Here is a 27,023-nt window from a genome sequence, read left to right as displayed (position 1 = left end):
CTCCATCCTTTTTTTATCTGTGCTGTTCAATCCATTCCTTTAATTTAAATTGCATTTCAATTGATACACTTGATTTTATGTAGGCCTACTTTTGATGTAAGATGTCCTTGAGAGCCCTGAATGGTGTCTGCCAAATAAGATCTATTATTATGTATTAAACATTTGAACAGCCATTTGCATCAGAGGCAAATGGAGAAGTGTCATCTGCTGTCTGGGAAACTATTCTTATGACAAATGATCTGTCTAACATATTTCCCTTATCTGTTGTGTTTAGTTAGTGGCGACATTAGCCGTCCCCAGCTCTACAGTACTCTGCAAACTCCACTTTTGCCACTTAGGCCTATATAGACTTTCATTTTTTTTGACACACTATCTAAAGTGAGAACTCCTTGACACTCACTCTATCATAGGAAGAGATGGGGCTAGTGAAAAGGTAATTCACCAGAGAGCTCTCCCTTTCTCATCTCCCTCCTTCCCTCACTCATCCCTGTATAGGAGTTGTTCCTCTCCCCTGAGCTGTTTATTCATTTAACAGAGTAGAGCTTAGAGCTCAGAGGCTTTTATTTTAACCAGAGAGGGGTCATTAATAAGAGAGATGGGTCCGCCTCACACACACACACACACACACACACACACACACACACACACACACACACACACACACACACACACACACACACACACCACACACACACTGTCAAATACACAGTGTCCTCAGGAGTCCATCACATCATTGGATTACTCACAGAAAAACTGCACTACGGGTTCAATAATAATCTTGACACTGTATATTAAGGACAGGTGTGGTTTTAATATCCAATGGCAATGTCTGCAAGGGGAACTAGCTTGCCGGGATGTGTCAATTTCAACACGGTTAACACCCCTGATACACATTAACCCATAATAAGTTGTTCCTATATTTGCAACTGACTGATTGTAACTTCATTCCCATTACAATCCCACTGTATTTATCTTTGGTGGAGACACTCTAGTGTGTTCAATGACTGAAGAGGGTTTGGGGAAAGGTTGCACATTCATATCCATTTATTGATACCGTTAATGATGCCAATCAAGCTAGCAAGCAAGCAATCAATCCATCAATCAAATGTAAGGTGGGGAGGACATAGGCAGGACTGGCTCGAAGTCAAGCAGGGCTGGACTCCTGATAAGTGGGCTTTGTAGAAGTGTTAACTTTAAGTGTACTACAGGTTTCCATTCCATCCTTCATCAGTAGTCACAGCGGAGAATACCTGTACATCTGTAGCAGCTAGCAAAGCTTGCTCATATGTATTCATGAGGGGACCACCACCAGATACAGAGCCAGGAATTTGTGGAGCTAAGGGAGCTAACTCTATCCATCTCTCTCTCCTCAACTTTCTGTTAGCTGATTTTATAGTACTCAATCGCATCAAGAATTTGTTTGTTTTAATTAACTGTATCTTAATGTGTATATTGTCTATATTTACGTGTATCTATACTTGCCTGTTTGTGCTTGTTTTTTTATTGAGCAGGGCAAGTTAAATAAAGGTAAAATACAAGTTATAAAAGAGACTTCTTAGAAGGTAAATCAACTTTCTTATACCTTAATAACATTAAGGTAAATAAACACACACACGCACACAAACACAGTGAGAGATGAGGCGATGGCTGCTGTGTTACGTGCTCCGGCCCAACTTTGCTATTTTGTGGGTATATCTTTTGCACGAAATGTGACTCATTTCAGGAAACTAGTCGTGTGTCACTACTTCACCAGAGAGCCATTTGAACGTAAACTTTTTTTTATCAAAATACCTTTTTTTTGGTCGGAAATGCCTTCTGGAACATATAAACTTTCAGGTGCCTTAATAACAAAAGTATATTGCATCTCTAAATACGAATAAAATAGTTAAATTTCGAGCCTAGTTGATTTAGCCACAGAAAAAGACAGGTACCTTCCCGCTAGCTATGATTGGCTGAGATATCGGATTGGTCTGCCATGTAGCCCGCTTCTGTCTATAATATGAGCTGGTCGGTAAGTGTAGATAGTCCTTTCTAACGCATCTTTTTTGAAAGATATCACTTTGTAGAACTGCAAAAGTGTTGCTCTCCACTTTCTGGAGGACTGAGTTTTGAAATCAGTGGAATTAAGAGTATGACAGCCAAGGAGATGGAGAATATTTTGGCGTTTTATTGCAAATATGCAGAAGGAGTCGGAAAAAGGAACACACAGAAGGCTATTGTATAAAACACCTGTCTCTGGATTATATCTTCAAGCTAAGGGGAACCATGGCATCCGTGACAAAAAGGGAGAAGTGTCCATCCATGTGTATGGTAAGATAGTCTAGCTAGCTACATTTTCAGATAATAAACATTTAAACTAGTCAGAAAGTAGTTTTCATTTCAAATTAAAGCGTACCTACCGTTAGGTATCTAGCTAACGTTAGTTGGCTGGCTCGCTAACGTTATGTATGATCTGTGTAGGAATATTAGTTGTATCTCAGATCCATTTGCATTGCTAGTTATGGCCTACTATTAGCTAGCTAACATTGAACCTGGTTGGTTAGCTACCTGCAGATTCATACGGGGTAGTAAGGTTATGAGCTGGGATTGTGGTTCATTGTTTAGCTAGCTAGCTACATGTCTAAACAAAAGACTCCACTATGCAAGTAAACATTTCAATAGAATGTTCATGATGTCCCTGCAACAACTGTCGATAGACTTAGCTGGTAAATTCGCTCTGGCTATGTACTTCGATTTCAGAGCACTCTCGTCTGAGTGTGCTAGAGCGCAGAATAACTGATGAATTTACAAAATCTCAAAACCGTTGAATATGGCCAGTGTCAGTAAAAGTTGGCAAAAAAACGTAATTACATTTTGCCAGCAGTCACCAACGCTCTGGATAACATAAAAACAGCCTAACCAGCTCTGCTAGGGCGAGTAAAACGGTCAGAGTGAGCTGTTCTCTCATTTGTGTCTGGAAGGAACTAGCCAGTTAGTTTGGGTGCTTGACTGCTGTTGTGAGGTCAGAACACTCGGATCAACCAGAGTGTCCCGTATGCGCTCTGAATGCTCCGAGAGCGAAAGGCTCTGAATTTACAAATGAACAATCTGACATCTAATCAAATGGCTACCCAGACTATTTGCATTGCCCCCCCTTACAAACCAGACAATTTGCACCCCCTCATGCTACTCTCTGTTATTATCTATGCATAGTCACTTTAATAACTCTACCTACATGTACATATTACCTCAATTACCTCAACTAACCGGTGCCGGTACCCCCTGTATATAGCCTCACTATTGTTATTTTACTGCCGCTCTTTAACTACAGTGCTGTGAAAAAGTATTTTCCCCTTCCTGATTTCTTTTTTTTTTGCTCATTTGTCACACTTAAATGTTTCAGATCATCAAACAATTTTAAATATTACACAAAGATAACAAAAGTAAACACAAAATGCAGTTTTTAAGTGATGATTTTATTTATTAAGGGAAAAAAGCTATCCGAACCTTCATGGCCCTATGTGACAAAGTAATTGCCCCCTAAACCTAATAACTGGTTGTGCCACCCTCAGCAGCAACAACATCAAATCAAGCATTTGCGATAACTGGCAATGAGTCATTCACATCGCTGTGGAGGAATTTTGGCCCACTCTTCTTTGCAGAATTGTTTTAATTCAGCCACATTGGAGGGTTTTCGAGCATGAAAAAGGGCAGCAGCGTAGCCTACTGGTTAGAGCGTTGGACTAGTAACAGGAAGGTTGCAAGTTCAAACCCCCGAGCTGACAAGGTACAAATCTGTCCCTGAACAGGCAGTTAACCCACTGTTCCTAGGCCGTCATTGAAAATAAGAATTTGTTCTTAACTGACTTGCCTAGTTAAATAAAGGTAAAATAAATAAATAAAATGAACCACCTTTTTAAGGTCATGCCACAGGCCACCCCAAAACCTTCATTTTGTTTTTTATGAGCCATTCAGAGGTGGACTTGCTGGTGTGTTTCGGATCATTGTCCTGCTGCAGAACCCAAGTGCGCTACAGGTTGAGGTCACGAACTGATGGCCGGATATTCTCCTTCAGGATTTTTTGGTAGAGAGCAGAATGCATGGTTCCATCAATCACAGCAAGTCGTCCAGGTCCTGAAGCAGCAAAGCAGCCCCAGACCATGACACCAACACCACCATATTTGACTGTTGGTATGATGTTCTTTTTCTGAAATGCTGTGTTACTTTTACGCCAGATGTAAAGGGACGCACAACTTCCAAAAAGTGCAACTTTTGTCTCGTCAGTCCACGGAATATTTTCCCAGTAGTCTTGGGGATCATCAAGATGTTTTTTGCCAAAAGTGAGACAAGCCTTTGTGTTATTTTTGGTCAGCAGTGGTTTTCGCCTTGGAACTCTGCTATGGATACCATGTTTGCCCAGTCTCTTTCTTATGGATGAGTCATGAACACTGACCTTAACTGAGGCAAGTGAGACCTGCAGTTCTTTAGATGTTGTTGTGGGTTCTTTTGTGACCTCTTGGATGAGTCGTCGCTTTCGCTCTTGGGGTAATTTTGGTAGGTCGGCCACTCCTGGGAAGGTTCACCACTGTTCCAAATTTTCTACATTTGTGGATAATGGCTCTCACCGTGGTTCGCTGGAGTCCCAAAGCTTTAGAAATGGCTTTGTAACTCTTTCCAGACTGATAGATGTCAATTACTTTGTTTCTCATCTGTTCCTGAATTTCTATGGATTGTGGAATGATGACTTGCTTTCTGAGATCTTTTTACTTTCATCCAATGTAAAAAACACAATTTAAAATGTTGCTACATAAAACCGAATCGAGCCGGTTGGTCACAAATGTGTCCTCTATCATGACCAACAACAACTTTTTAACATCAGATCGGCAGTTACTAACCTAAATTCCAGCTTCAACTTCAAATTTGACTCATCTGCCCTGGGCTCTTTGTGTAATTCCGACCCAATTTTCAAACTACCCAAGAGGAAATGGCAGTGAAAAAAAGGCTTGAGGGGGAGTCTTGGCGAGATTAATGCGAAATGGAAAACGGACACCTCTTCCCTCCATTCTACTGGCCAATGTATAGTCACTTGATAATAAGATGAGCTCCGATCGCGAATTTAGTCTCGTAAAAATGTAATATTATCTGCTTTTCTGAAACATGGCTTTCGGACAAGATGCCCCCCATGGATATCCAAATCGATGGATTCTCCATTCACCAAGCGGACATGATATTGGATTCAGAGAAATCAAGAGGGGGAGGGGTATGCCTCTTCATCAACAGCAAATGGTGTGCTGACTCAACCCATTGTTCATCCGTCTTGGAATACGTGATTGTCAAATACTGACCCTTCTAGCTCCCAAGAGAGTATTCAGCTGTTATCTTGACTGCAGTATATATTCCACCTCAGGACAAGAAAAAAACTTAAACTGTACAAGGCTATAAACAAGAAGGAAACCATGCACCCGGAAGATGCTTTCCTTGTTGCTGGGGATTTTAAATTCAGCATCATTAAGACATGTAATGCCCAACTTCCATCAACAAATCTCTTTTGCCACTAGCGGCCATAAAGTCCTATACCACTGTAACTCTACCCACAAGCATGCGTACAAGGCCCTCCCTCGTCCCCTTTCAGCAAATCAGATCATAACTCTACACTCCTGCTTCCTGTCTGCAAGCAGAAGCTCAAACAGGAAGTACCTGTGACACGCTCCATAGAGAAATGGTACTCGAGTCCACTGATAGCATGGACAAGGAAACCACCTCAGTCACCGGTTTCATTAGTAAAGGCATTGTTCGCTACTTCGCCAATCAAAAGCCCTGGATTAACACATCATTTGGGGCTAGGACAAAGGACAGGGCTATCAGACACAGGGCTATCGCAGCCAACCCTGAGGCTACGACTGAGGACACAAACAAGAAGTCCCGCTACGACCTCTGCCGAGCCATCAAACAAGCAAAAGGACAATATAGGAACAAGATGAAGAACTATTATATAGGCTCCAATGCCCGCCGGATGTGGCAGGGGCTACGATCCATTAAGGATTACAAAGGAAGACACATACATGACCTGCCCACCAATGTTTCTCCTTGTCCCAGTTTGTTATCCCCATGTCTCAAGCTGACCACCACCATTCTTGTTCCCAAAAACTCTAAGGCTACCTGCCCTGTAACTCTAATGACTACCGCCCTGTAGCACTCACATCATGAAATAATGCACACATCAACTCCATCATCCCAGACCCACTCCAATTTGCATACCACCCCTAAAGATCCATATACAATGCAATCTAAATTGCACTCCACACTTCCCTCCCCCACCTAGATAAGAGGAAAACCTATGTGAGAATGCTGTTCATGGGCCTCCCGGGTGGCACAGTGGTCCAACAATGCAGTTAAAAAAAATATGAATAAGAAATAGAATTAACAAGTAATTAAAGAGCAGCAGTAAAATAACAATAGTGAGACTATATACAGGGGGGTACCGGTACAGAGTCAATGTGCGGGGGCACCAGTTAGTCGAGGTAATTGGGGTAATATATATATATATATGTAGGTAGAGTTATTAAAGGGACTATGCATAGATGATAACAACAGAGAGTATCGGTGTAAAAGAGGAGTAAGGGAATGCAAATAGTCTGGGTAGTCATTTGATTAGATGTTCAGGAGTCTTATGGCTTGGGGGTGGAAGCTGTTTAGAAGCCTCTTGGACCTTGACTTGGTGCTCCGGTACCGCTTGCCACGCGGTAGCAGAGAGAACAGCCACATCTGACGAGCGTCAGAGACGGTTTTAGTATGGTTCAATCTTAGTCCTGTATTGAGGCTTTGCCTGTTTGATGGTTCGTTGGAGGGCATAGTGGGATTTCTTATAAGCTTCCGGGTTAGAGTCCCACTCCTTGAAAGAGGCAGCTCTAGCCTTTAGCTCAGTGAGGATGCTGCCTGTAATCCATGACTTTTGGTTGGGAAATATACGTACGGTCACTGTGGGACGATGTCTTCGATGCACTTATTGATGAAGGCAATGACTGATGTGGTGTACTCCTCAATGCCATCGCAGGAATCCAGGAACATATTCCAGTCTGTGCTATCAAAACAGTCCTGTAGCTTAGCATCTGCTTTATCTGACCACTTCTTTATTGATCAACTCACTGGTGCCTCCTGCTTAGATTTTTGCTTGTAAGCAGGAATCAGGAGGATATAATTATGGTCAGATTTGCCTTATGAAGGGAGAGCTTTGTATGTGTCTCTGTGTGTGGAGTAAAGGTGGTCCAGTTTTTTCCCCTCTGGTTGCACATTTAACATGCTGATAGAAATTTGGTAAAAACGGATTTAAGTTTCCCTGCATAAAGGTCCCTGGCCACTAGGAGCGCCGCCTCTGGGTGAGTGTTTTCCTGTTTGCTTATTGCAGAATACAGCTCATTCAATGCTGTCTTAGTGCCAGCATCAGTCTGTGATGGTATATAGGTATATAGGTATACAGCTATGAAAAATTCAGAAGAAAACTCTCTAGGTAGATAGAGTATCTCATGATAAGCTGTGGCCCACACTACCTCAGGCAAGCAAAACCTTGAGACCTCCTTAGATATCGTGCACCAGCTGTTATTTACAAAAATACATATTCCGCCGCCCTTTGTCTTACCAGACACCGCTGTTCTATCCTGCAGATACAGCTTATCAGCCACGACCCCCCGTGAAGCATTGTACGTTTGCTAGCAGAATGGGGTTTTTTCGATCGCCTACGAATGCTCAGAAAGCAGCCCTCAGAAATCGCAGTACTGATGTCCAGAAGTTATTTTCGGTCATAAGAGACGGTAGCAGCAACATTATATACAAAATACGTAAAAAAATAAGTTACAAACAACGCAAAGAAACGAAGAAATAAATAAACATTTTTTAGGAACACGTAAAACGTCAGTCTTCTTCTCCGGCGCCATCTTTACATCACATACTCGCCGAAAATTAAATATGAGTTAGAAAAAGAAATCTCCATCTTAGAAAAAGCCCATAAAAAATATTTCCAAGGCAAAGAAGAAAATAACATTTCTGAACTTAGGCAGAAATATGACCTTTCACTTTTGAAGAGAGCCAACAACTACATGTAAAACTCACAGACCTTAAAAAAATACACGTGAGGATACAAATGCTTTAATTAGAAACAATGCTATTAATGACAATTTTAAAAGCTTCTATGAAAATCTATATAAATCAGAATTAAACAACAGTTGAACTGATCTTACAGCCTTCTTAGACAACACAATCATGAAGCAGCTATCACCAGACAAAAAAATTGAACAAATTAATATTGCAACACTTAAAACATTTGCGCAAAGAAAAGCACCAAGTATGGATAGCTTTCCCATATAATTGTATTGAACATTCTAGACAAAGTAGCACCCCATATTTACACAGGACAACATACATCACTCAATTCAGTACTTCCTAGTTCTATGTATTTGTATATTTTAGGGATCCCCATTATTATTAAAAGCAGCAGCTACTCTTCCTGGTATCAAACATACATTACATATAAAACAAAATATAAAACAGTACATCATATAATATTATTACACATCAACAACACAAAATCTTTAATACCACCATACAACAATGCATACGTATGCATGCGTCTACCTTTGTGAGTGTCTCTTCACAGTCCCCATTGTTCCATAAGGTGTATTTTTACCTGTTTTAAAAAAATCTGATGCGGAATAGAGTCCCATGTAGTCATGGCTCTATGTAGCACTGTGCACCTCCCTTAGTCCGTTCTGGACTTGAGGACTGTGAAGAGACCTCTGGTGAAGAGGTCGACCGATTATGATTTAGAGGTCGACCGATTATAAATCGGTATCGATACCGATATCGATTATTGGAGGACAAAAAAAAGCCTATACCGATCAATGACTACTTTACGCACCAATCATTTTAGCGAAGCTTCGTTGATGGACTGTATTTCTGCCCAATGACCACTGATCTTCTTGAAATCTAGCTGGGTAGATAGCCAATGAGCTGAGGTAAACGCCAGTATGTAATGGTTTTGGGTTGGACCACCATTCCTTGTTTGTAATCGCACGCGTAAGGAACTCCATTCTCGCCTTGACTATCAGAGGAGTTGCTGTGAGGCTTGTTACGCGCAGCTGTATTTCGGAAAGTTGTATTTTCAACGATTTCATTGAAGATATCATGGCGAATAAATCTGGAAAAGCGAAGTCAAAGTCTAACGTGAAAGTGAAAAAGTGAAAGTGAGACAGATTTTTTGTTTGAGGAATCTTTGAGTGTTATGATTCAAACAGGAACTGAGGAGCTGTTTCTGCAAGGACAGGACGTACTTCTGTACGGGTAAGTGCTAATGCCATTTTATGGAATATAAATATATATATATATATATATATATTTTTGCTAAAAAAAATATATATATATATATTATTATTTTTTGCAATGAAATGTGTGGTTTGTTTGGGTGTGTGTGTGTGGATATATTTTCCATGTCAGATTATATTTTCAATTATTTTATTCAAATGGAATGGAGTAGAACAGCAAACATAGCCACTGCGCCTGCTACTCCTCTTCATTTCCATATGAAATAGGGGAGGGCAGGCCCACAACAATGGCCGGAGTTGAATGGAACAGAACTTCACCTTAGTGACTGTTCCCTCTGCTCTATACAATACATATCTGTTTATTTTATGTGATGATAAAAGGATCATACAATACAAATATTTGTTTAATGTTTTCTTTCACAGTGATAGCGACTATGACTGGGAGACCCTGGTGCCAAGCTGCCCGCTCTACCTCTGCCCCCAGTGGTGTTCATATGCCACAGTTCATTACTGCAGGCATGACTGTGCCTCAGGGCCAAAAGGGCACAGCATGGAGGCGTCGTTGTGTTCTGTGTCGCATGAACTGCACCACTTGTTCAGTTTGCCTCTGCTTTACATCAGAAAGAGACTGCTATGGGACATGGCACAGGCAGCAAAATATTGTGACGAGGACTTCCAAGGGGTGTACTGTTTTTTTTTAAATGTTTTTTTTCTACTATATTTTTAAAAAAAAAATTGTGTGTGTGTGTGTTAGAATTGCTTTTTGATATGTTGTATATAGTTATTTGCACTGTTGTATATAGTTATAGGTAATTTCACCAATTCACCCACTTGGGTACATTTGGTCAACTTGTGTTAGACACCTGGGTGACTTCATGCTAAATATCATGTAGCTCACCCACCCAAGTTATCAGTCTGAAACTTTGCTCAGCTACAGTTGCCCTCTTGTGTTATCCATCAAAATTATCTCCAGCATCCTATCTGACTGTGTGGCTATTCGAGTACATGTGAAAGATGACGCTACAACAATAAAAAACAGAACACGTATGCTCTTTCTTTCTCTTTTCTTCCACCAGATCTACTGTGTTATATTCTCCTACATTCAATTAACATTTCCACAAACTTCAGAATGTTTCCATTCAAATGATACCAAGAATATGCATATCTTTGGCTCTGGGGCTGAGCTACAGGCAGTTAGATTAGGGTATGTCTTCAGGCGGAAATTGAGAACAAAGGGATGCAGCGATAACAGGATAACAGAATAAAGGCAATATTGAATGATCCCAATGATACATCGCATCTCCCAAAAACATTTTCAAAATACATTCTGTAAATTGATAGTCTAGAAACTAAAGATGTGGTTGTCTTCGTCTCAGGCTTCCAAGTCTTCTCCCTGGACCTCATCAATATCCACCTCTTGAACATCTGACTGAGAACATCAAACTCTGAGGCCTCATCTTCAATGTCACTTTCCAAACTTGATGAGGATGGCTCGATGTCAGGCTCAAAAAGCTTCAAATTTGCCCAGATGGCCACCAATTGTTCAACTCTTGTGTTGGTCAGCCTGTTGTGTGCTTTGGTGTGTGTTCCCAAACAAGGACCAGTTGCGCTCTGAGGCGGCTGATGTTGGTGGGATTTGGAGGATTATGAATGCAACAGGGGGAAAAGCCTCAGATCCACAAAGTCCCTTCCACCAGGTATGTTGAGATATGTTGAGATGAGTGAGATATGTTGGGGATTAATCAGAATTAGTTGGGTAACATAGATAATATGATTTATTTTCATGATATGCTTGTGAGTTACTTCTCATCAGAATGTATTTTGTTGTACTATAGTGGTGGCCATTTGCAGTCATCTGTTCTCTGTCAGGGTTAAGTTACTTGGGCCGCAGAGAGGGGAGAGGTCAAGTTTGTCATCATGTGTAAACGTATATTTTAAACCATGTGAAGGGATGATTGATGTGGAACCAATTATCTCTTGGCTCCACAATGTCTGTGTGCCAGTCACTCCCTACTTTTCCCATCGGGGAGAGGAGGATGGCAGTGTCTGGAACCATTCTGTGTTCCCTCTCTCGTTGCCCCTATCTTGACCTAGAGGCTCACTTTCCTCTCCGTGAGCTTGTCCAGAATTGGTTGTATTTGGGATGGGACTATCTAAAATGACAATTGATATATATCATTGGGTGGGGGTAATGTCTTGGTACCATTTTGTACCAAGAACGAGATAAGAGCTTTGTTTAGGAGACCAAACTGAACGATAATTTATAGCCAATGCTGTCTGGCTAGGGGATATTCCTCTCTGAAGTAAAGCCTTTCTTTGTGTAAGTTCCTAAGACCTGTGGTTTGTCATGTCATCTAGAGGGGGTGGATCTCTGCTATAAAAGATCTCAGTTGCCATTATGTTGACCACTCTCAACTTTTCATTAGAGATACTGAACTGTTGAAAGTCAAAATGCTATTGCAAAAGCTTAATTATTATTAAAGGTGAAGATTAAGCATAACTCTGACTGGTGTGTGATTTGCTCTCTCATCATTTGGTAATTAAGGACATTTCCACAACAGATGCCATGAGATATGTTGGCACGACTGCCATATTGCATCTCCATCCCAAAGCCCTTGCTTGGAAGTGTACTTCGCCAGACTGCCAATAAACTTGCCCTCATCCAGGCCAAGGTGGCGAGACACGGTAGTGATGACACCATAGGCCTTGTTGATCTCTGCACCAGACAGGATGCTCTTTCCATACTTGGGGTCCAACATGTATGCTGCGGCGTGTATGGCTTCAGGCAGAAGTCTTTGCGCTTTTTGATGTATTTCAGAACTGCAGTTTCCTCTGCTTGGAGCAACAGTGAAGTGGGCAGGGCAGTTCGGAATTCTTCTCTTCTCTTCTCTGCAAGCAGAGTCTGAACATCAGACAGGGTGGCATTTTCTCCCTCAATCCGTCCAATGGCTCCATGCTATAGGTTTCAGGAGTTTTAGGCTGCTTACCACTCTCTCCCAAAATATGTCATCCAGGAGGATCCTCTTGATGGGGCAAACTGTGATATGGCCATTTCATGGAGACTCCTTCCCCTTCAGGAGACTGTCAAACATGAAGACAACACCACCCCAACTGGTGTTGCTGGGCAGCTTCAATGTGGTGCTCATATTCTTCTCACTTTGCTTGGTGGGGGAGATTGCTACTATAACTTGATGACCCTTCACATACCGAACCATTTCCTTAGCTCTCTTGTAGAGTGTATCCATTGTTTTCAGTGCCATGATGTCCTTGAGGAGCAGAGTCAATACATGAGCAGCACAGCCAATGGGTGTGATGTGAGGGTAGGACTCCTCCACTTTAGACCAAGCAGCCTTCATGTTCACAGTATTGTCTGTCACCAGTGCAAATACCTTCTGTGGTCCAAGGTCACTGATGACTGCCTTCAGCTCATCTGCAATGTAGAGACCGGTGTGTCTGGTGTCCCTTGTGACTGTGCTCTTGTAGAATACTGGTTGAGGGGTAGAGATGATGTAGTTAATTATTCCTTGCCCACGAACATTCGACCACCCATCAGAGATGATTGCAATACAGGCTTCTTTCTCTATGATTTGCTTGACCTTCACTTGAACTCTGTTGAACTCTGCATCCAGCAAATGAGTAGATAAAGCATGTCTGGTTGGAGGGGTGTATGCTGGGCGAAGAACATTGGAATGTCTTCCAATACACATTGCCTGTGAGCATCAGAGGTGAAACAGTTCCATATAGAGCTCGAGCAAGACATTCATCAGCATTTCTCTGACTACGTTCCTCCATTGAGTAAAAAAAAAACTTCTGATTCCAGGAGGACCATGAGCTGTTGCTATCGATAAGGTGACTGATTCATAATTTTTTACCTTGAATAGAAGTACAGGGACTTTTGTTAGAGGTTGCTGGTTGTGAGCGCTGAGTGAACTTTATGCACTTGACCAGATGATTCTGCATCTTTGTTGCATTCTTCACATATGATTTGGCACAGTATTTGCAAATGTACACAGCTTTTCCTTCTACATTAGCTGCAGTGAAATGTCTCCACACATCAGATAGTGCCCGTGGCATTTTCCTGTAAAGATTAGGGGGGGAAAAAATTGTTTAAAAAAAACAAATACAATTCCATGTACAGATAAATTGTTAAGTAGTTAGATGAAATAACTCCTTTGTAAGATACATGTTTTAAAATGAAACGATTTCGATTTGAAATCTTGAAGAAATCCTACTTGAGTCAGAAAATTATATGCATATGACAGGTAAAATATACAAAACCTTTCAGAGAGCCTATCCAACTGACTACCTCTTGGAAAACAATATAAACTATTGGAACCATGACTTAATAAGGATCAGACCCTTTTTTGCCATTTTCACCTAAAATGACACCCAAATCATATTCTTGATACCATTTGAAAGGAAAAACTTTGAAGTTTGTAGAAATGTGAAAGGAATGTAGGAGAATATAACACATTAGATCTGGTAAGAGATGATACAAAGAAAAAGAAAAAGAAATTATTATCTCTCCTTCATTTACATCTTTGAAATGCAAGAGAAAGGTCATAATGAATTATTCCAACCCAGGTGAAATTGACTTTGGCCACTAGATGGGAGCACTGTATGTGCAACATTTTAGAGTGATCCAGTGAATGTATTGCTCATCTATTCAAAATGTTGTATCAATACTGCCCAAATATGCCTAATTGGTTTATTCATACATTATCAAGTTCATAATTGTGCACTCTACTCAAACAATTTGCATGGCATTCTTTCACTCTAATAGCTAATGTAAATTGGACAGTGCAGTTAGATTAAGAATAATTTAAGCTTTCTGCCTATATCAAATATTTTTTTGTTTCTTACTACCTCATGCTAATCACATTAGCCTAGGTTAGCTCAACAGTCCCGCGGACGGGACACCGATCCTGAAGAAGTTTTAAAAATAACTGATATTGGCACAAGATGGAAGGAATCTTGGAATATAACTAATGAAATTACAAGTAACAAAAATATACTCTTAATCCAGTATACCCTAATGTACAGAATGTATTATAAAATAAACCAAATTCACAAATTCTACATCACGACAACAGGAGTCATGTCTTAAGTGTAAAAACAATGACTCAATAATCCATGACTTCTGGGAATACTATAAAGTCCAGAAGTTATGGAAGGAGTTAGAAAGTTGTCTTTTAGAAGTATTACAATGGAAATGTACTTTTAATCCATCTGTCTGCATATTTCAAGTCATGGGATATGGGGGGGGGGTTGAGATACCCAGTGGATTGGTGATACCCTTTTGTCAATTATCTTGAGAAAACATACTTTAAAAACTGGAAATCAACCAATCCTCCATCATTAAGACAATGGAAAAACCATATCCTTTATTATCTAAAACTTGAGAGTGTTGGAGACGGAGAGAAACAAAATTGTGAAATTTGAGTACATGTGGCGGAGAGTAGTGCAGGCACTGGAAATAGGGGCTAGAACAGGTGGGTCTGGGCAGGAGTGATGTTGACGTTTGAGTGAGTATGAATGTTGTATTTTGTATGTGTATGTTTTGTTTTTAAAATATATATAAGTAAAATATTTGTTTTTAATTATAAGCTCTTACATCGGCCACGGACAGCATGATCATACAGTCATCCGGAACAGCTGGTGCTCTCACGCATGGTTCAGTGTTTCTTGCCTCAAAGTAAGCATAGAAGACATTTAGCTTGCTTGGTAGGCTTACGTCACTGGGCAGCTCATGGCTCGGTTTTCCTTTATAATCTGTGATGGTTTGCAAGCCATGTCACATCCGACAAGCATCAGAGCCGGTGTATTAGGATTCGATCTTAGTCCTGTATTGATGCTTTGCCTGTTTGATGGTTAGTCGGAGGGACAGCTCTAGCCTTTAACTCAGTGTGGATGTTGCCTGTAATCTACTGCTTCTGGTTGGGATATGTAAGTATGTATGGTCACTGTGTGGACGACGTCGTTTATGAACTTATTAATGAAGCTGGTGAAGGTGTTGTAAACTCTTCAATGCCATCGGATAAGTCCCGGAACATTTTCCAGTCTGTGCTAGCGAATCAGTCCTCTAGCTTAGCATCCGCTTTATCAGACCACTTCTGTATTGAGTGCGCCACTGGTACTTTCTGTCTGTTGTTTTTGTGAGCAGGAATCAAGATAGTTATGGTAAGATATGTCAAATGGGAGAGCTTTGTATGCGTTTCTGTATGTGGAGTAAAGGTGATTGAGTTCTTCCTCACCCTTTAGTTGCACAGGAGACATGATGGTAGAAATTAGGTCAAACGGATTTCAGTTAAAATCACCGACCACTAGGAGCACCACCTCTGGATGAGCATTTTCTTGTTTTCTTATGGACCTATACAGCTTGTTGTGCAAGGTCTTATTGCCAGCATAGGTTTGTGGTGGTAAATAGACAGCTACAAAAAATATAGATCAACTCTCTTGGTAAATAGTATGGTCTACAGCTTATTCTAACTCAAGTGAGCAGAACCTCCTTAATATTAGCAATCGCACACCAGCTGTTGCTCACAAATACACACACCACCACCCTTGAGCTTACCCAACGCTGAAATTCTGTTCTGCCGATGCATAGAAAACCAGCCATGTTCTGAAAAACTTAAGATAAAACAGTTCTTCAGGTCCCGTTGATAAGATCGTCTTGAACGTCGCTAGTTCAGTTTGTTCTCCAGTGATTATATAAAAAGCTGATTAAACAGCATAAACATGCCTCCCGGGTGGCGCAGTGGTCTAAGGCACTGGGGCTTGGTTGGGTTGTGTTTCGGAGGACCCATGGCTTTCGACCATCATCTTTCCCGAGCCCGTACGTACGGGTTTTGTAACGATGAGACAAGATAGTAACTATTAACAATTGGATGCCATGAAATTGGGGAGAAAAAGGGGGTAAAACATTTACATTTTAAAAACCAGCATAATCATAATTGCTGGGTAGAATAAAAGTGGGGGTGTTTATTGCTGTATACATACAGCAGGTGGGTTGCAGAACTTGCAGAACTTACTCTGAAACATACAAGCTGTGTTTCCATTGTCAACTTCTGTCTGCAATTGCATTAACCAGTTGGATTAAGGGGGCGCTATTATAATTTTTGGATGAAAAACGTTCTCGTTTTAAACAAGATATTTTGTCACGAAAAGATGCTCGACTATGCATATAATTGAAAGCTTTGGAAAGAAGACACCCTGACGTTTCCAAAACTGCAAAGATATTGTCTGTGAGTGCCACAGAACTGATGTTACAGGCGAAACCCAGATAAAAATCCAACCAGGAAGTGCCGCATTTTTTGAAACCGCCTCATGCCAATGACTCCTTATATGGCTGTGAATGAGCTATGAATGAGCTTACGTTTTCCACGTTTTCCCCAAGGAGTCTACAGCATTGTGATGTCTTTTTAGGCATTTCCATTGAAGAATGGCTGTAAGGGACCATATATGGCATGTGGTCACAAGGTGTCTCCCGCAGAAAACCTTGCGTAAAATACTGAGTTAGACATTTTTCCAATCGCTTCTTATGAGAAACCAACTGCCTCGACGGATATATTATCGAATATATTTGTTAAAAACACCTTGAGGATGGATCCTAAACAATGTTTGCCGTGTTTCTGACAATATTATGTAGCTAATTTTCTTATTTTCGTGAAAATGTTGCCTGCTGCCAGCAGAGCCTAGCATAGCATTATGCCATGATAAACTTACACGTGGTTCTTGTTGGCTGTAACGCATATTTTGAAAATCTGAGATGACAGTGTTGTTAACAAAAGGCTAAGCTTGTGTTTGAATATATTTATTTAATTTCATTTGCGATTTTCATGAATAGGAAAAGTTTCTAGGGGTATTTATGTCCGTTGCGTTATGCTAATGCATTTGAGGCTATGATTACGCTCCCGGATACGGGTTTGCTCGTCGCAACTTTAATAAAGGTTTAATTGATTTACTTAAAGAAGATATTGTCTGACTGCTGATTTCACCAATAAGCCAATGATTGACAAGGAACATGGAACCTACCCCGACAAAATCCTGAGGCCTATTGTGAGGCCCATTTTTTTAAAGGTATTTGTGACCAACAGATGTATATCTGTATTCCCAGTCACGTGAAATCCATAGATTAGGGCCTAATTTATTTATTTCATTTGACTGATTTCCTCATATGAACTGTAACTCAGTAAAATCTTTGAAATTGTTGCATGTTGGATTTATATTTTGTTCAGTATACATTTGCCAATAGAACAGAGGGTAGAGGTGGAATATTTACTTGTCGCCATAGTTTCACAGGGTACCAGCCCGTCGGCCTCTATATTACCGTCTCTTTCTCTTCCGAGTGTCAGGGATTAGGGCCTGGTCCGGGGTGTCCTGTGCTGCCGACTAATTGAAGTAGAAATCTTCAGAGTGGATGAACTGCCTGCTACCGGACACTCCAACTCTTTGACTGGAAGGAGAGCGAATGTGCAAATTTGCTTGAGTGAATTGTTTGTCGTAGAAAGTTAAGTTTAACAGGCTAGAGTCTATTTTGTTTAATAAAAAATGATTGGGTGTATTTACAGATATTTTCATTCTCCTCTACACCACATGCTGGATGCCGCACCAATGTGTCACCGTCATGTCAACACTCCTTGACTTAATGGTGCAATTGTGTGACCAGGCAGTGATACAGCCCGACAGGATGCTCTCAATTGTGCATCTGTAAATGTTGGTGAGGGTTTTAGGTGACAAGCCAAATTAATTTAGCATCCTGAGTTTGAAGGGGCGCTGTTGCGCCTTCTTCAGCACGCTGTCTGTGTGGGTGGACCATTTCAGTTTGTCCGTGATGTATATGCCGAGGAACTTAAAACTTTCCACCTTCTCCACTACTGTCCCGTCAATGTGGATAGGGGGTGCTCCCTTTGCTGTTTCCTGAAGTCCACGATCACCTTTGTTTTGCTGACGTTGAGTGTGAGATTATTTTCCTGACACCACACTCCAAGGGCCCTCACCTCCTCCCTGTAGGCGGTCTCGTCATTGTTGGTAATCAAGCTTACCACTGTGGTGTCGTCTGCAAACTTGATGATTGAGTTGGAGGCGTGCATGGCCACACAGTCATGGGTGAACAGGGAGTACAGGAGAGGGCTGAGAATGCACCCTTGTGGGGCCCCAGTGTTGAGGATCAGCGGGGTGGAGATGTGTTAAGTGTGCCTTGAATTCTAAACAAATCACGGACCGTGTCACCAGCAAAGCCTCCCCACACCATCACTCCTCCTCCTCCATGCTTCATAGTGAGAACCACACATGCGGAGATCATCCGTTCACATACTCTGCGTCTCACAAAGACACGGCAGTTTGAACTAAAAATCTCAAATTTGGACTCATCAGACCATAGGACAGATTTCCACTGGTCTATGTCCACTGCTCGTGTTTCTTGGCCCAAGCAAGTCTCTCTTCTTATTGGTGTTCTTGGTAGTGGCTTATTTGCAGCAATTCGACTATGAAGGCCTGATTCACATACCTCTGAACAGTTGATGTTGAAATGTGTCTGTTACTTGAACTCTGTGAAGCATTTATTTGGGCTGAAATCTGAGGTGCAGTTAACTCTAATGAACTTATCCTCTGCAGCAGAGGTAACTCTGGGTCTTCCTTTCCTGTGGCGACCCTCATGAGAGCCAGTTTCATCATAGTGCTTGATGTTATTTGCGACTGCACACTTGAAATTTTCCGGATAGACTGACTTTCATGTCAGTCAGTAATGATGGATTGTCTTTTCTCTTTGCTTATTTGAGCTGTTTTTCCATAATATGGACTTAGTATTTTACCAAATATGGCTCTCTTCTGTATACCACCCCTACCTTGTCACAACATAACTGATTGTCTCAAACACATTTAGATGGAAAGAAATTCCACAAATTAACTTTTAACACGGCACACCTGTTAATTGAAATGCATTCCAGGTGATTACCTCATGAAGCTGGTTGAGAGAATGCCAAGTGTCCAAAGCTGTCATCAAGGCAAAGGGTGGCTACTTGAAGTATCTCAAATATAAAATAGATTTTGATATGTTATACACTCTTTTGGTTACTACATGATTCCATATGTGTTATTTCATAGTTTTGATATCTTCACTATTATTCTACATGTAGAAAATAGTCTAAATAAAGAAAAACCCTGGAATGACTAGGTGTGTCCAAACTTTTGACTGGTACTGTATCTACAATCAAAATCCATGTGTGTGTATAGTGTGTATGTTATTGTGTGTATGTATGTGTCTGTGTCTGTGCCTATGTTTGTGTTCCTTCACAGACCCCACAGTTCCATAAGGTGTATTTTTATCTGTTTTTTAAATCTTGCATTAGTTACTTAATTTGGAATAGAGTTCCATGTAGTCATGGCTCTATGTAGTACTGTGCTCCTCCCATAGTCTGTTCTGGACTTGGGGACTGTGAAAAGACCTCTTGTGGCATGTCATGTGGGGTATGCATGGGTGTCCGAGCTCTGCGCCAGTAGTACAAACAGACAGCTCGGTTCGTTCAACATGTCAATACCTCTCACAAATACAAGCAGTGATGAAGTCAATCTCTCCTTCACTTTGAGCCAGGAGAGATTGACACGCATATTATCAATGTTAGCTCTCTGTGTACATCCAAGGGACAGCCATGCTGCCCTTTTCTGAGCCAATTGCAATTTTCCTGAGTCCCGTTGTGTGGCACCTGACCACAGCTGGTTACTCCAAGCTGTTTAGCCACCTCAACTGAATTTCCACATTATTCATTACAAGATTTAGGTTTAGGATTTAGTGAATGATTTGTCCCAAATACAATGCTATTAGTTTTAGAAATATTTAGGACTAACTTATTACATGCCAACCACTCTGAAATGAACTGCAGCTGTCTCCTGACCCCTCCTCCAGTGTCTCCTGACCCCTCCTGTCTCAGCCTCCAGTATTTATGCTGCAGTAGTTTATGTGTCGGGGGGCTAGGGTCAGTTTGTTATATCTGGAGTACTTCTCCTGTCCTATCTGGTGTCCTGTGTGAATTTAAGTATGCTCTCTCTAATTCTCTCTTTCTTTCTCTCTCTCGGAGGACCTGAGCCCTAGGACCATGCCTCAGGACTACCTGACATGATGACTCCTTGCTGTCCCCAGTCCACCTGGCCGTGCTGCTGCTCCAGTTTCAACTGTTCTGCCTTATTATTATTGGACCATGCTAGTCATTTATGAACATTTGAACATCTTGGCCATGTTCTGTTATAATCTCCACCCGGCACAGCCAGAAGAGGACTGGCCACCCCACATAGCCTGGTTCCTCTCTAGGTTTCTTCCTAGGTTTTGGCCTTTCTAGGGAGTTTTTCCTAGCCACTGTGCTTCTACACCTGCATTGCTTGCTGTTTGGGGTTTTAGGCTGGGTTTCTGTACAGCACTTTGAGATATCAGCTGATGTACGAAGGGCTATATAAATAAATTTGATTTGATTTGATATTGATTTGATTTGCAGTTCTTTGTTAAGTGTTGCAGTCATTTCAGTCGCTGTAGCAGCTGATGTGTATAGTGTTGAGTCATCCGCATACATAGACACACTGGCTTTAGTCAAAGGTAAGGCAGGTAGCCTAGTGGTTAGAGTGTTGGGCCAGTAATTGAAAGGTTGCTATATCAAATCCCTGACCTGACAAGGTAAAAATCTGTTGTTCTGCCCCTGAACAAGGCAATTAACCCCCTGTTCCTAGGCTGTCATTGAATATAATTTGTTAAATAAAGATTGAAAAAAGTAAGGGGCCTGGACAGCTGCCCTAGGGAATTCCTGATTCTTCCTAGATTATGTTTGAGAGGCTTCTATTAAAGAACACCCTCTGTGTTGTGTTAGACAGGTAACTCTTTATCCACAATATGGCAAGGGGTGTAAAACCATAACACATATGCTTTTCCAGCAGACTATGATCAATAATGTCAACAACAACAAAAAACATGCAGGGCTTGACATTAACCTGTTTATCCACTTGTTCTTCAGACAAGGAGATGACTGAAAATGTTGCTGTGTTGTTTGATGCAAGAAACCACTTTACAAAATAAAATGCATTATTATTCCCATAACATTATTACAGAGAATCAGACAAATTATGCTACCCTCTGCCTATTGGCTACTTATAGCAGCACCGTGTATTTTTATTTAATCTTTATTTATTTAACAGGGAAAACATATAGAGTCCTCGATCTCTTATACAAATGTGACCTCTATTTACAATGTAAATATACACAGTATTACAACATTTACAGTCAGGAGGCGCAAATAAAACATCACAAAATCACTCAGAACATTCCTCCACAAATAAGTCCCCAATCAATACTTTACATTTCCAGAACGTCACCAGAACATCAAGATTAAATGTATTTAGAATTTTGTTCCAGCAATAGAGTGCATTAAAACTAAAAGCAGATTTACCTAGCTTTGTGGAGACCCTAGGAACCTCGATAGTTAACCAGTTCACAGGATTGGTTAAATCAGTTGTCTATACTTCAAAAGCAAAGATAAGATGGAAGTTTATGAAGAAGGGCCTTGTAAACAAAAAGTGAGTCATGTAGAGATCTACGAGTCTTTAGCAAAATCCAGCCAACCTTTTGACACAGTGATGAGTATCAAAACTGTCATCTGTAACAATCTCTTTACCTGACTCGCTTTTCAAAGATGTCTAGAAATGTACATGTTTTGTGCTCCTGTAGAAAGCAATCACTCCCCTATTGCTGACTACAAAGAATTTACAACTGGGCTAATAACTCACTCAACTAGGAAAGGAAATTAACTAAATGTGCACATGTGGATACATGCAGCTCTCGCTTTGATCTCAAAATAAGCTGCATCTATTGACCGATTATGCTGTAAACACATTCCAGTTCAAAGTAAATGGCACAGATCCATACAGTACCAGTCAAAAGTATGGAAACACCTACTCATGCAAAGGTTTTTCTTTATTTTGACTGTTTTCTACATTGTAGATAATAGTGAAGACATCAAAACTATGAAATAACACATATGGAATCATATCATAACTAAACATGTGTGAAACTAATTTTATATTTGAGATTCTTCAAAGTAGTCACCCTTTGCCTTGATGACAGCTTTACACACTCTTGGTATTCTCTCAACCAACTTCACCTGGAATGCTTTATCAACAGTTTTGAAGGAGTTCCCACATATGCTGAGCACTCTTTGGCTGATTTTTCTTCCAAATCATCTCATTTGGGTTGAGGTTGGCAGATTGTGAACAGAGAATGTGAAATATTCCTCGATATTAAAAATGACCCAAGCCGCTAATAATAGCAACAATGCAAGCCTATCGACACACTTTCATACTCATGCATTACTGCTGTAATGCTTGTTATAGCGTTGAGTGGAAATAAGAAGAATGCGCAATAGATTGGCTTATAAAAGTGTTGAATACAAAGTGTTGACAGAGCTGAGTAAGAACTTAAACAGCAGCTCTTTGCTGTATTCGTTGACAGTCTCTCTCTAGTCATGATTTTAAACGTTTTTAAATCTCACAGTATAAACTTTGTTGTAGCTTTCATTTATGTAAAAAGGTTTAATATGGGCTATGATGGGGCCAGAGTTTTTCTAATCAGGTCACATGGTTTTAAAACAAATCCTGGAAAAACTCCTGGCCTTTGGGAGGATGAAAAAACTCTGTCAAACTGCAGCAACCTTGTACTTGTTAATATTAATTATATTTTAAAGAAGGAATAGGGGAGTTTCCTACACACAGACACAGAGAAAGCAACATGATTGGACAATACATCTCACAGGGCTGAGTTTGCTTTATGCAGGTTTGCATCATGTAGTCCTGCCCTATGCAAACTATCCAGTTAATAAGTTTGGATTGAAAATGTCTAGGTAGCCTAGTCAGCCCAAGTTTGAATATAAACCAAATTTGATCCCATTCACATTCTCACAAACAAATGGTCTAAAAATACACAATATTACAGCTCAATTTACACTGGCCAGAGGGACAAGGCGCATAGTAGGCTGATCAACTGTTTGTAGGTTACAGTCGACCAGACTGAAAAATAGTCTTGTTTCCATGCAATAAAGCATGTCAGATCGCTAATGTTTAGATGTGGGTTGCTACATTTATGTAAGAGTTTTTGCTTGTGTCAGTCGGGAGTAATGTGTTATCACCAACGGTATTATAGTAAATGAAAACTGAAATAAAATCATTAACAAATCCATTTGAAAAACTAAACCAATACAGAAGCTTTTAACTTTGATTCCAAAACTAACAAAAAAGTATAGTAACATCATGAATTATATTCAGTTTTACTTTTTTTGGGGGGGGGGGGGGGGGGGTTGAATGGCATTTTGAAAAAAACACTTGAATTGGATGTTTTTTTTAACCGCAAAGCTCAGACCAACATGGCAGTGTTGGCATAAAATATTTTCTTTATAATGACAAACTAAACATGTATCTAACCCCCATATTACACACTGAAATCATAATATAATATTATGGATGTACACATTGTACAATCAATCAGTGAGAGAGATTCTCCAATATCACATTTATTGGTAAATATCCGCTGTACGCATAAATCATGGCAAAATGGTTCCTGTTTCAGTCATGTCTTTCATCATGTTTGCGTGGGTCAAACAAAAACAAAAAAGGTGATTATGTTCACTTTTTTATGGAAAGGTGTCTATGTTCACTTTCAGTTGTTGTCCAACAGTAATGTATCTTCTCTCCCATTACTATTATAGCTGTAAGTTGTTTGGTTGTGTGCCAGAATGTTTAGGGTGAAATATGACTTTGTCATAGAACTTTACATTATAACATTACTGTAGGACAGCCAGAGGCAGAGACAGCACTTTCTGCTGCACTTACAGAGGAGAGTTTGACTAGCTCACGTGACCCTCACAGCTGAGCATGGGTACAATCAAACAACACAGATAATAGAGGCACACACAGCTGAGTGTGGTTACAGTTACAGCATCATTAGATTAGAAGTACCAAAGCTGGCTGTGGTTCAGAGCAGGATCACACACACATGTATGCACATGCACACACATACAGCACACTCCAGATATAGGAGTTAAGTACAGTCAAGTCCTGAGAAGTGCATTGTGACTGTCGTGAATTCATGTACATATCCTGAGAAATAAAGAAAAATGTAATTGCTTTGGGCCTGGGCGTGCGTGGACTGAATCTCCTTATCAAAACCATTGTGGGTTAATTAAATCATTGATGCAGTTGCGTAACGGAAACATAGTCACCAGCAGAGTTGGTGTGTCCTGTGTGTGTGGGGGGGACGGGCTGGCATTCAAATTTCTTCACTCAGTCTACACTAGTCTTAACCGTGCTTATAGGTGAACAACAGTAGGGCTAAATACCACAACAGACCTTTCTGCTCTGTGTAATTAAGAGTGCTTCATCACAGACTGTGGCTGAACCTGATTCAGAGGGGTTGGGTTAAATACAGAAGACGCATTCAGTTGTACAACTGACTAGGTATCCCTCTTTCCCTTTCCTTTGGGGGATGAATAGCCTGGTTCCATTCCCATTTCTCAATATTTTACCCCAAGGCCCCTACCCTTCTCTTGCCTAACCCTATCCCTTCTGCTCTCCCCCTAGTCTTTCAATTCACATCTCATGCCTGGTGAGGCGACATGAGGAGAGAAGGAAGGAGACTAGGAATAGGATGTGAATGTGAAAGAATTTCCAATATATTACCAATATGAATTACCAATATGAATAGTGAATAGTGGATACAAGAGTTGTGCTGATGCCTGTACCATACCATTATATCTCAATCCCAACCAATATAACCACAGAACTATTTACTTTACAGAGCATTAGCACTATAATCCTGGTTGGTATAGATTGGCACATTCGTTTTTGGTGTCCTCACTGACCAGTAGTGGATATATGTTTGATAGACATTCTTGGATGAAGACGACACTTTCTAACCATAGATATGATCCTTCTCATAAACCCTCACCCCTAACCCTACATAACAACAAATAGCTCATATAATTACATTGCTATATATATTGCTATATATATATTGCTATGTACTGGTGTCACAGGAAGTTAGTGGCAACTTAATTGGGGAGGACGGGCTCGTGGTAATGGCTGGAGCAGAATAAGTAGAGTGGTATCAAACACATGGTTTCTATATGTTCGATGCCATTCCATAAATGCCGTTTCAGACACTATTATGAGCCATCCTCATCCTCAGCAGCCTCCACTGACTGGTGTGTTACGGAATAACTTATGACAGTCACTAATATCTACAATAGAACAGGTAGCCTGCTTATCGAGATGAAACATGACAAGCGATAACAAAATGCGTTCCACCAATTTGGAACACATTCTCAGTATAATATTATGGTAGGCTACATTTTGAATGATCTTGGCCATCATTGCTGCATTGCATGTCAAAGGCATGGCGATGCTTTGCTTGTCGAGTCAGATTTGTAATATAAGTCTCTGATAAATAACAATCCCTTTACATTGTAAATTAAATCCAGAAGAATGAATGATGTTTAAATAATGTTTACTAACTGCTTTACTCATCTCATATGTATATAGTGTATTCTATTCTATTGTATTTTAGTCAATGCCCCCCCGACATTGCTCGATCTAATATAACTATACTTCTTAATACAATTTTATTACTTACTAGATTAGTGTGTATTGTTGTGAACTGTTAGATACTACTGCACTGTTGGAGCTAGGAACACAAGAATTTCGCTACACCTGCAATAACATCTGCTAAATATGTGTATGTGACCAATACAATTTGATTTGATTTGGACAGATGAATACCAAATAGCTTAGTCAATCAAAGCCAGTCTCATTCATGTGATTGTAGGCTATTACACAAACTTACCCCATTGTTATTGTAGGTAAACCAAATCAGCAGATGAGCAGATGGAAAATGTTCTCTGGCCAAATTCTGGACGTTGTTTCTGTTGGTTTGGCGCGGTGATTGCCCTCTATAATAGGCGTGTTTCTGCCTCTTCACCGTAGCTCGTCCGAAATAAATTCCAAGGCAAATACTGCATTGTCACATTCACAACAGTGTGGAACTACACATAGCAGAACAGATGTTAATTCACTCGAGATTAATGCACATTGCCAGTACCTAAACTACTGTGTTGAAGCGGCGTCCGGAAGAGCCATAGAGAGTTCGATAGAGAGAAATGTGTCCGTCAGACAATTGTCGGGTGTATGAAAACAGGAGAGATGTTATTTCGTTGTTTTCGCTGTTTGATCTCCAAACGCCCCCTGACAAGTCCAGTCGATCGGTATAGCACAGTGCCCACTGTCCACCCCATGAGCTCTCTCCTCTCCTCTACGCCCTCTGGTCCCTGCTCTCTCGACCGGACACCTCCTCAGTCCTTAGCAATGTATGTTGCCATAGACGAAGAGACAAAGCAGGATGGACTGAGCACATAATCGGTCGTTTCCAGCAGGTGGCGTTTATTCGTTTATTTCTCTCACCAAGCGAGGAGTTTTTGTTCGGAGGTCAATGGGATAATTTATTTATTTTGTATTTATTTAACCTTTATTTGTTTAACTATGCAAGTCAGCTAAGAACAAATTCGTATTTACAATGATGGCCTACAAAAGGCAGGGTTGGCATTAAAAATAACAATACAAATATAGGACAAAACACACATCATGACAAGAGAGACCCCACAACACTACATAAAGAGAGACCTAAACCAACAACATAGTATGGCAGCAACA

General features: G+C 40.6%; 1 protein-coding gene across 1 annotated transcript in view; it reads right to left on the bottom strand.

Moving 5' to 3' along the window:
- The window catches only part of homer1b (homer scaffold protein 1b), a 104,160-nt gene extending 77,469 nt beyond the window's left edge, over positions 1-26,691 (bottom strand). The window contains exon 1 of the mRNA XM_020476575.2: positions 26,161-26,691. Coding sequence (XP_020332164.1) covers positions 26,161-26,165 — 5 coding nt within the window. The 5' untranslated portion in view covers positions 26,166-26,691. The remainder of the gene's footprint in view (positions 1-26,160) is intronic.
- Between the last annotated feature and the right edge of the window lie 332 nt (positions 26,692-27,023).

The sequence above is a fragment of the Oncorhynchus kisutch genome, linkage group LG3, assembly GCF_002021735.2.
Source record: "Oncorhynchus kisutch isolate 150728-3 linkage group LG3, Okis_V2, whole genome shotgun sequence".
Lineage (NCBI taxonomy): Eukaryota > Metazoa > Chordata > Actinopteri > Salmoniformes > Salmonidae > Oncorhynchus > Oncorhynchus kisutch.
The sequence above is the reverse complement of the archived record's forward strand: the minus strand, read 5'-3'. Positions and strand labels throughout refer to the sequence as shown.